Source organism: Megalobrama amblycephala, linkage group LG17 (genome assembly GCF_018812025.1).
Source record: "Megalobrama amblycephala isolate DHTTF-2021 linkage group LG17, ASM1881202v1, whole genome shotgun sequence".
In the NCBI taxonomy this organism is placed as follows: Eukaryota; Metazoa; Chordata; class Actinopteri; order Cypriniformes; family Xenocyprididae; genus Megalobrama; species Megalobrama amblycephala.
The window spans coordinates 26,136,966-26,148,174 of NC_063060.1; the positions used below are offsets into that span (position 1 = coordinate 26,136,966).

Consider the following 11,209-nt stretch of genomic DNA (forward strand, 5'->3'; position numbering starts at 1 on the left):
TTATCTGATTGACAAGTAGGCCTACAGTTCATTTTTACTTTTAAGATTTGAAGTACACTACACTTGCACATTCAACACAATTAAGCACACTTTTTTCCACAAAGGAAGTCCCCTTATTCAAATTGGGAATATTTTTGATTGCCCTTTAGAACATGATTCATTTTTTAAATTGATAAGAATCTTCTTTGATTCTTGGAGGATTCTCATTTGATCCCATTTGTTAATTTGTTCACATGGTTGAATCCTATACAATTCCTTTAGGATTTACCCTAGTAATAGAAATGATAACAAATTAATTGCTTTCCAACCAGCACGGATTTTTTTTTTTTATTTAATTTTTTTTAATTAATTTGGATTATTTTTTATGTATTTTGTATTATTTTTTGTTTTATTTTATTTTTTATTTATTTTGTATTATTATTTATTTTATTTAAATTAACGAGTTTTTTCTCATAATTTAACTAATTTGTTCTCGTAATTTAACAACTTTTTCTCGTAATTTAATGACTTTATTCTCAACATTTTATCTCGACTTTTCTCTCGAAATTTAACAACATTTTTCTCGTAATTTAATGAGTTTATTCTCAACATTTTATTTCGAGTTTTTTCTCGAAATTTAACAACTTTAATCTCGAGATGGTTTTAATTTTTTATTATTGCTTGGCCCTAATCCTCTTCCATATATTTTATTTTATTATATTTTATTTTTTATTTATTTTGTATTATTTTCTATTTTATTTTTTTATTTTATATTATTTTTTGTTTTATTTTATTTTTTTATTTTATTTTTTATTTATTTTGTATTATTTTTTTATTGTATTTTATTTTTTATTTATTTTGTATTATTTTCTATTTTATTTTATTTTATTATTTTATTTTATATTATTTTTATTTTATGTTGTTATGTTATGTTATGTTATGTTATGTTGAAATGTCCTGCCGTGTCTCCTCCAGGACGCTAGGGACTCTCACGCTTTTGTCTCCGCGTGTTTTGTTTATCCGGTCGCAGCGCAGCATGAACTTCCTTTTCTCAGTGCAGCGGGAGCAGTATCGGAGTCTGAAGACTTCAGTCTCCCAACCTAAAGGAGAACAAACGATTACAAAATGGTCAGTAAATCACCGAAATACAATGTTCTACTCATTACATTCCCTCACAAGCTATTTCAGTTCAATTTCTATAAAAGATGAACTGTTGAAGCGACGGGATGGTATTAGATTCAATCGATCAGCCCAGTCGCTGTGTAAAATGTCAGTGGCACATTTCCCTCGAAACACTAAAACAATAATTATTTTATTGACAATGTAAACGCAAAAAATAAGCATTTTCCCCATCAGTGTTTACCCTGGTTAAATGTCTGTTCTTTTATTCGGTTTTGCGCTATCATGTTTGCTGTCACTCCGCGCACCGCATCACCTGATCATGACAGAGGGAGCCAACAGTGTAGGCTGATTGCTTTAGAAATGTCTACTGTCCTGCTTGTCAACAGTTTAACTCAAATAAAGCTGTCTGTTTGCAGGGCTTCGTTAAGGTGGTTAAGAACAAGGCGTATTTCAAGAGGTACCAGGTCAAGTTCAGGAGGAGGAGAGGTATGTCCTTACCTTTCAAGAATGTTTCCAGTTGTCACAATGAACGGGCCTGAATTTATCTGAAAACAATCTATGTGGTCTTCCAGCCTGGCCAGCAGGATTGGATAAACCTAGTGGATTAAGAAATATATGATATCACACTATTTAAAGACAGTAAAAACACATGCACAATTGCTGAAATAATTAAATATTTTTTTACATAATATTTACAAAATTAGGAATAATTTGAAAATGAATATGACCAAAAATAAAGGATTTTTTTTCTTTTTTGTTAAAAATATGGATAAAAATGAAGTTAACACTGTGAAAATAGTGATGGGATGGTTGATCCCGATGCTCCAGCTCAGTTTTCAAAGCACTATTGTATCACACACTGTACTGATGCTTGCTTGTATCGAAATAACAATACCACATGATCGATGTTTGAAGCTTTGAACGTCATGCAGTATCGGAAAGTCGAAACAGCTGGTTTGAAAAAATTGGAGCTTCACCTGATGCATAAAAGGAAAATGCATTTAATCATGTTTTATTGTTGGGGTCTCAGAGACCCCAAACAGAACATAAGGGTTAAACAGCTCACCCAAAATATTTTTTCAATTATGATCACATCATTGTATTGTATTTATATTATAGATCAGTATGTGAATCTGTTGACCAGGTTACACATGACACAAGTTGTGGTCTCATTGTCACAAATTATTTTATATCAGATTAGACAGAATTGTTCTGATCCAAGAAAAGAGTGATTCCGTATGTCACAGACTTTGGTTACATGCTTTTTCAAACCATAGATCTTCTCCATGATGATTTGTTAGATATGGTGGAGAAAACAAGTCTGACCACCAGATGTCGCTAAAGCGCACTGTGTTAAAAGCTGCGAGTAATGAACCGTTTTTCGGCACAATTTGATGAAAGCCTCAAACGTTTCAGAAAGCCTCGGATTCCCATCACTAGTGAACAACAGTGCACTCAGTAATCTGGTAATGCTGGGTACACACCACAAGATAGCTGATTTCTCCCCTTTCGACAATCCTCGGTAATGTCCCGATTATCTTGATGGTTCTACAGATTATCTTGTCAGATTTTCCTGCGGTGTGAGGTGTGTGAAGAGACATGGGTAAAGTTGGTTTTATATTCGCACATTCGGACATCAGTATTCAATAGCCTTGTTAATCACACTACATTGGACATTCAGTGGACATTCACAAGTAAATATTCCATTAAAACAATACTTGCCTATTTTGATCGACTGTGAAAAATGTTGTAAGTTGCACATTTATTGCACATTTATTGGAAAGTCTGAATTTATCAGAAGTCCGAATGTGCGAATATAAAACCAACTTTACCCATGTTGTGAAGAGTGACTGAATCTGCTCGGAAGAACGTCTGAGCTGCCCCGATCGCAAATTCTAAATATTCAGAAATCCTGATTTGTGGGGGGAATCCCAAGGACAAATGTGCGCACGCTCTGGTGATTCTGACGTGAAACTAAACAATATCCAATCAGAAAGCGAGCTGACAGAACGAGTTTGTGGCAACAGCATAAGTTTTTATACATCGTGTCCTTTAAAACATACCAAAATCATTCCAAACACTATCAACGCAATTTCTTCCTGCCTATCGTCCGTATAAGTCTCGAGAGATTTTGCGAGATTTCCTGTGTTCACAGTCGTGACTCTGGCTGAAAATCTGTTCATGTGTGATGTGCTGTCTTAGTCACATAATGGCACACCACACACTATAGGAGCAAAACGGTTAAATCTAAGATTTTTTTTTTTGTCCTCTTGTTTGTGGTCTCTCACACTTTGAAAATCTTATAAGTTTTCAAAAATCTTTGTGTGTACCTAGTATAAGTCTGTGTTCACTGGGAATAATATTTTTTCAAATAAAGACAAGGTATCACTCATTTTATGGCACACAATAAATATGACATGATTACGACATAGCAGCCAACTAAATACAGAGCAGCTTAGTTTGAAATCATGAATTTAAAGTTTGGCCTATACAATTCGTATTTCACACAAGGCGTATTTCAAGAGGTACCAGGTCAAGTTCAGGAGGAGGAGAGGTATGTCCTTACCTTTCAAGAATGTTTCCAGTTGTCACAATGAACGGGCCTGAATTTATCTGAAAACAATCTATGTGGTCTTCCAGCCTGGCCAGCAGGATTGGATAAACCTAGTGGATTAAGAAATATATGATATCACACTATTTAAAGACAGTAAAAACACATGCACAATTGCTGAAATTAATTAAATATTTTTTTACATAATATTTACAAAATTAGGAATAATTTGAAAATGAATATGACCAAAAATAAAGGATTTTTTTTCTTTTTTGTTAAAAATATGGATAAAAATGAAGTTAACACTGTGAAAATAGTGATGGGATGGTTGATCCCGATGCTCCAGCTCAGTTTTCAAAGCACTATTGTATCACACACTGTACTGATGCTTGCTTGTATCGAAATAACAATACCACATGATCGATGTTTGAAGCTTTGAACGTCATGCAGTATCGGAAAGTCGAAACAGCTGGTTTGAAAAAATTGGAGCTTCACCTGATGCATAAAAGGAAAATGCATTTAATCATGTTTTATTGTTGGGGTCTCAGAGACCCCGAACAGAACATAAGGGTTAAACAGCTCACCCAAAATATTTTTTCAATTATGATCACATCATTGTATTGTATTTATATTATAGATCAGTATGTGAATCTGTTGACCAGGTTACACATGACACAAGTTGTGGTCTCATTGTCACAAATTATTTTATATCAGATTAGACAGAATTGTTCTGATCCAAGAAAAGAGTGATTCCGTATGTCACAGACTTTGGTTACGTGCTTTTTCAAACCATAGATCTTCTCCATGATGATTTGTTAGATATGGTGGAGAAAACAAGTCTGACCACCAGATGTCGCTAAAGCGCACTGTGTTAAAAGCTGCGAGTAATGAACCGTTTTTCGGCACAATTTGATGAAAGCCACAAACGTTTCAGAAAGCCTTGGATTCCCATCACTAGTGAACAACAGTGCACTCAGTAATCTGGTAATGCTGGGTACACACCACAAGATAGCTGATTTCTCCCCTTTCGACAATCCTCGGTAATGTCCCGATTATCTTGATGGTTCTACAGATTATCTTGTCAGATTTTCCTGCGGTGTGAGGTGTGTGAAGAGACTTGGGTAAAGTTGGTTTTATATTCGCACATTCGGACATCAGTATTCAATAGCCTTGTTAATCACACTACATTGGACATTCAGTGGACATTCACAAGTAAATATTCCATTAAAACAATACTTGCCTATTTTGATCGACTGTGAAAAATGTTGTAAGTTGCACATTTATTGCACATTTATTGGAAAGTCTGAATTTATCAGAAGTCCGAATGTGCGAATATAAAACCAACTTTACCCATGTTGTGAAGAGTGACTGAATCTGCTCGGAAGAACGTCTGAGCTGCCCCGATCGCAAATTCTAAATATTCAGAAATCCTGATTTGTGGGGGGAATCCCAAGGACAAATGTGCGCACGCTCTGGTGATTCTGACGTGAAACTAAACAATATCCAATCAGAAAGCGAGCTGACAGAACGAGTTTGTGGCAACAGCATAAGTTTTTATACATCGTGTCCTTTAAAACATACCAAAATCATTCCAAACACTATCAACGCAATTTCTTCCTGCCTATCGTCCGTATAAGTCTCGAGAGATTTTGCGAGATTTCCTGTGTTCACAGTCGTGACTCTGGCTGAAAATCTGTTCATGTGTGATGTGCTGTCTTAGTCACATAATGGCACACCACACACTATAGGAGCAAAACGGTTAAATCTAAGATTTTTTTTTTTGTCCTCTTGTTTGTGGTCTCTCACACTTTGAAAATCTTATAAGTTTTCAAAAATCTTTGTGTGTACCTAGTATAAGTCTGTGTTCACTGGGAATAATATTTTTTCAAATAAAGACAAGGTATCACTCATTTTATGGCACACAATAAATATGACATGATTACGACATAGCAGCCAACTAAATACAGAGCAGCTTAGTTTGAAATCATGAATTTAAAGTTTGGCCTTGGTGATATAACAGTTGACCACTAAAGGATGGTTCACACAGAATGTGTGTTTGCCTTGAATAATGCGAGACGTGGGCAGTGCAATGAGGAAAAAATGCAAGGTGGCGAGATGCATTTTTTTTTTTAAAGTTGATCTCCTTTTAACTTGAACGAAAGATGATGCGAGACTCAAGTCAAACAATTCCATCTAGCGCAGTGGTTCCCAACTACATTCCTGGAGGCCCACCAACACTGCACATTTTGCATGTCTGCTCAATCAAACACACCTGATTAAGGTTATCAGCTCATTAGTAGTGACTCAAAGATCTAAAATGGGTGTGTCAGATAAAGGACACATGCAAAATGTGCAGTATTGGTGGGCCTCCAGGAATGTGGTTGGGAACCACTGGTCTAGTGCATAGAAATAGAAAAACAATGGAAAAGTAGCACAGTGGAATGGAAAAAATGCGTTCTGTGTGAACAGCCCCTAAGACCAACTTAGGATAGTTTTTCAACTGTTGTCTAACATAATTGACATATTTGACCATTTCAGAGGGAAAAACTGACTACTTTGCCCGCAAACGCCTTGTCATCCAAGACAAGAACAAGTACAACACACCGAAGTACAGGATGATCGTTCGACTCTCCAACAGGGATATTGTTTGCCAGGTTTGAACTACCACCATGTCGTCTTTGCCAACGTTTTTGAATTATTGTTAATTACCGTTGGGTTACTGAATGTATCAGGATGATCTTACGTCTTTCTCTCTGTCAGATCGCATATGCCAAAATTGAAGGCGACGCGATCGTCTGCGCTGCTTACTCTCACGAGTTGCCAAAGTATGGCATTACTGTTGGACTGACAAACTACGCTGCCGCCTACTGCACCGGTTTGCTGTGTGCACGCAGGGTAAATGTCTTTATTTTTCATGAATGTCTAGTATTGTTCAAATCAAGTATGGTCTTACTCATATTTGTTTTCTGCTTACAGCTGCTGAATAAGTTTGGTCTGGATAAGGTCTACGAAGGCCAGGTTGAGGTAACTGGTGATGAATTTAATGTGGAAAGCATTGATGGCCAGCCAGGGGCATTTACATGCTACTTGGACGCTGGTCTCGCCAGAACCACCACGGGGAACAAGGTGTTTGGAGCTCTCAAAGGAGCAGTGGATGGAGGACTGTCCATCCCTCACAGGTCAGTGAATGCAGGTTTTGTCTTTTTACAAACTTAGACTGGGGGGGGGCTCCGATTGATCGGCTACCGATGACTATTGGATCGGTGATCTCTCAATTTGTCAATCTCATAAACTGTTCTCATGCTGACAACGCATAAAGACATGCACTCCTGCTATGCGAGGTATGTCATGACATGCAGCGGCAACCTTCTCAAACTTTGAAGGTGATGTACAATTAAAATTTCTTTATTAAATAACTTATAAAGTAATTTAAAACTTTCTGAGATGTAATTTCACAAACAGCGTGAGTGGATCTGCGTGCACTCTCTCTTTCCCTCTCAAAATGCGCAAATGGCTTCATGTCGCCACATTGAGTCTACACTATACGCAAGCTGCACAGTTGATTTGTCACCTGCACAATTAAGGCAGTCGCATCATCACCAAGTTTATAATTTGCATTTTTTTTTTTAAGTCTTGCCAGTGTTTAAACCACTCAGCACTTGCTCGCTCTCTGAGAGACATGTTTACGCACACAGCGGGCACACATAAAGCTGCCTCACAAATGGCGTTTAAATAGTCAAATAGACACAAATGTACATACAAAAGTACAGTCTTGACAAGTATTCACATAAACAATCAGTTTTGTCTTAAAGGGTTAGTTCACCCAAAAATGAAAATTCCTCATGTCGTTCCACACCCGTAATACCTTCGTTCATCTTCGAGACACCAATTAAGATATTATTTAAGAAATCTTAGAGCTTTCTGACTTCTCCATAGACAGCAATTTAATTACCACTGTCAAGGCCCAGATAGGTACCAAAGACATTGTTAAAACAGTCGACGTGACTGCAGTGGTTCAACCTTAATTTTATGAAGTGACGAGAATACTTTTTGTGTGCAAAAACAAAAATAACTTCATTGAACAATCTCTTCTTATTGTTTTCATTGCAGTTGAAAGTTCAAAAAGTGAAAATTCTAACTTTAATTACTCATCCAAACCTGCAAGACTTTTGTTCATCTTCAGAACACAAATGAAGATCTTTTGATGAAATCTGAGAGCTTTCTGTCCCTCCATAGACAGCTACACAACTACCACTTTGACCCATCAAAAAGTTCATAATAAGATTGTAAAAATAATCCATATGAATTGAGCGGTTTAGTCCAAATTTTCAGAAGAGTCTTGATCATTTTATATGATGAACAGATTGAATTTAGTCTTTTATTCACACGTAAACATTCATCAACACATCAGTTGTGGTAAACAGAAGCTCAAGCATGTTTGCTTGACGTGTGTGAGAACCAATGAGGTTCATTCTCGTGTGTTACGCAACACGTTTGAGCTTCCGCAAGAGGTTTGTTCTCCCTTTTCAAGCAGGTTCGGTTGAGCTTCTGTTTATGTTCGCTGATCAATGTTTATATGTGGCCTAAATTAAATCTGTTCATTTTATAATTCGAAATCTGTTCATTTTATAATAGTCTAAACCACTCAGTTATCTCTTTATGAGAGATCAAAGTGGTAGTTGCGTAGCTGTCTATGGAGGGACAGAAAGCTCTCAGATTTCATCAAAAATATCTTAATTTGTGTTCTGAAGTTAAGTCTTACGGGTTTGAAACAACATGAGGGTGAGTAATTAATGATAGAACTTTTGGGTGAACCCTTTAAAATATAATTGGAAATAATTTGTAAATGAATCAGTTTGAAAGAAAAATATTTGAATAAATCTGTAAAATAAATTGTTATACAAACAACTAAAAAGGAAGTTAACTATAACGTTCTGTTTCAAGACATGTTTTGTTTAAATTATATAAATGCTTATTCGCTGAATGCCAGCAGTATATGAAACACATTTTAGTGTTAGTTTGTAGTGTTTGGCTTTGATACTAATAATAAAAAGGCAATTGCTCTCATACTTTTTCATGTACTGTTTACTTTTTGGTTTAACATTTGTCATTCATTTATTACACAACACTGTTAAAAAAAAGTGGAAGCTCATGTGTGTCTAAATATTGGAGGATATATCGGTTGACCGTTGTTTTGTAGCATCACCAGTGCTATTTGTCACCTCAAATTGCTGTCTAAATCATCTGACTTTTTTTTTTCTCCCCAAATCAGGCATTCTGTGCAGGCAGCTCACTTGTTTTGGCCTTTTGAGCTTATGTCTAATATTTTTCTTTGCTTTAAAGCTTTCAGTCCGTATATCTTTTTTTGGTTAAAAATTATCCAAAATCAATTATTGAGCAAGTAGATAACCAGCCAGAGTTCAAAACTATCTCCTTACCTTAGCTCGACTCACAACTGTAAGCTTGTAATAATTTTCTAATTCAGGTGGTACTGGTGGGTTTCCGTGGGAAATTTGAGCATGCCGCCATTCGTCTTTGTGTCATTATGTCTCGTCTGTTTACATAAAGAAGGAGTCCCAGCTAGTAGGCTATAGCGCATCATATGCTGCAGGTGATGGATCAGTTGTAGTCTTTTCTCAAGCAGCTGGAATAATTAAACTTATCATTTTGATAGTGGATTGTATGGAATGACAAATGGACAATTAGAGATGAGACTGTACAGAAATTGAAATCTACAGGTAACACTAATACACAATTAATACACAGTCATGCAATGCTTATGTTGTTAATGTTAACAATTTGAGAACAAAGTATAACAATAATGATAATTTGCACGGTTTGATGTGATATGAGCCAAGCGATCATTAGCGTGTTTTATTGTAATGCTTTTTTTTTTTTTTCTCACTTGGTCTGAACAAAGTGGCAGTTACTTGTCAGATGACATTTTCTGGTGAAAATTTTTATTTTGGCCATACTTCCAAGACTACAATCTGTCTTTCCAAAGTACAGTATCCACCGGTGTGGTGACTGACAGCCGCATATTCTCCTCAAAGCATTAGATTCATCCGCGCTGAGAAGCCGTGCCAATGCATAACCCACGTAAAGATGATAATTCCGCAAATAACTGCAATTGTAGGTTTCAAACCGAGATGGCAACAAAGAGGCAAAACTTACGGACTGCAGCTTTAAGTGATGCCACACATATTGTCGCAAGATAAATCCAATTTTGTGAAGTATGCTGTGAAGTTGAATGTCCCATCTTTATTGATGGGAATATTGACAATATAACTTTCTTCCTCAGCACTAAACGGTTCCCAGGCTACGACACTGAAAGTAAGGAGTTTAATGCAGAGGTTCACAGGAAGCACATCATGGGGCAGAACGTCTCAGAGTATATGAGCTATCTTATGGAGGAGGACGAGGACCTGTACAAGAAGCAGTTCTCCCGCTTCATTAAGAATGGCGTCACACCTGACTCTGTAAGAAAGCACTTTGCTGGATCACTTTACTGCTAACTTATTTGCATTTGGATTTGAATTGATCACACAGTTGGAGTTATCACATTTAAGCATGGTCACTGAACTTAAAACATTCTTTTGGTTCAGTGTTACTTTTTGATGAACTACTCAGATTTTATGAGGAGAGTCAGGCCTCAGATTGATAAGCATTTTAAAATGGGATACAGGAAAGTGTCACTATGTTGATCAGTCAATGCACACTTTTATTACAAGTGTGACATGATGCTGGTGGCTAAATATTCCTTAATTTCTTGAAGTTCAATTATTCTTTTTGTACAGTGTAGTATTTGAAAAATATATTGTCGTCATTTATTGTAAATCCTGTGCTTTGCCCCTCACCTTTCTCGTTATGTGATTGTGGTTCCTGCAGGTTGAAGAGATGTACAAAAAGGCTCATGCTTCCATCCGTGAGAACCCGGTACATGAGAAGAAGCCCAAGAAGGAGGTCAAGAAGAAGAGGTGCGTCCACACGCTTTATTTCCAGATTAGGATAAAATTAATGTTGCCATAAAGTTACAGTGACAGTATTGACTTCATTGTTCATCAAAATCTGTATAAATGTTCATTGCAGCTTGACATGTTGCTATACAAATGTTTGTTGTTGAGTTTTGCATTAAGATCTCAATTGTGATGCTTAAGATGATGCAAATATACTGTAGTTGCTACTTATAACATGTCAGATGTTTATATTTCTTGTTCTTTTTTTATTAGCTATATTATCTCTAATACCATCTACTACACTATTATGAACAGATGAGATGTTTCTTTTCTCATCACTGATGGGTATTGTGTTGTAGGTGGAATCGCGCCAAGCTCACTCTGGCCCAGAGGAAGGACCGCGTGGCCCAGAAAAAGGCCAGCTTCCTCCGGGCTCAGGAGGCTGCTGAAGACGAATGAAGGGACGGACTGTCAACTGCTCCAAAGAAAGTGTGCACCTTTTCCAAATAAATCATTTGGAAAGAATATTTTGTGTTTGTGGTCTTTGGTACACTAGAGCATGAGATGATGTAGATTTGACAATAAAGATTGATCCGGGAGA

At 36.6% G+C, this 11,209-nt stretch overlaps 1 protein-coding gene across 2 annotated transcripts; it reads left to right on the forward strand.

Annotated features, from left to right (window-relative positions):
- Positions 1-952: 952 nt before the first annotated feature.
- rpl5a (ribosomal protein L5a) lies at positions 953-11,133 on the forward strand. 2 transcript variants are annotated; one of them, XM_048162456.1, is made up of 8 exons: positions 953-1,107; positions 1,518-1,587; positions 6,191-6,306; positions 6,413-6,547; positions 6,629-6,831; positions 9,954-10,131; positions 10,541-10,629; positions 10,968-11,133. In XM_048162456.1, exons 1-8 carry the CDS (start codon positions 1,105-1,107, stop codon positions 11,065-11,067), a joined length of 894 nt encoding a protein of 297 aa, XP_048018413.1. In that variant the 5' UTR covers positions 953-1,104; the 3' UTR covers positions 11,068-11,133. The 2 variants fall into 2 exon arrangements, with proteins under 2 accessions (XP_048018413.1, XP_048018414.1); XM_048162457.1 differs by lacking the exons at positions 953-1,107; positions 1,518-1,587 and adding an exon at positions 3,575-3,655.
- The last annotated feature ends 76 nt before the right edge of the window (positions 11,134-11,209 follow it).

What these genes read in the sequence shown, in the direction of transcription:
- rpl5a (XM_048162456.1), top strand. An exon ending in ATGGCGTCACACCTGACTCT is followed by an intron (nt 10,132 to 10,540) that starts GTAAGAAAGCAC and finishes TGGTTCCTGCAG; the next exon opens with GTTGAAGAGATGTACAAAAA. An exon ending in AAGGAGGTCAAGAAGAAGAG is followed by an intron (nt 10,630 to 10,967) that starts GTGCGTCCACAC and finishes ATTGTGTTGTAG; the next exon opens with GTGGAATCGCGCCAAGCTCA.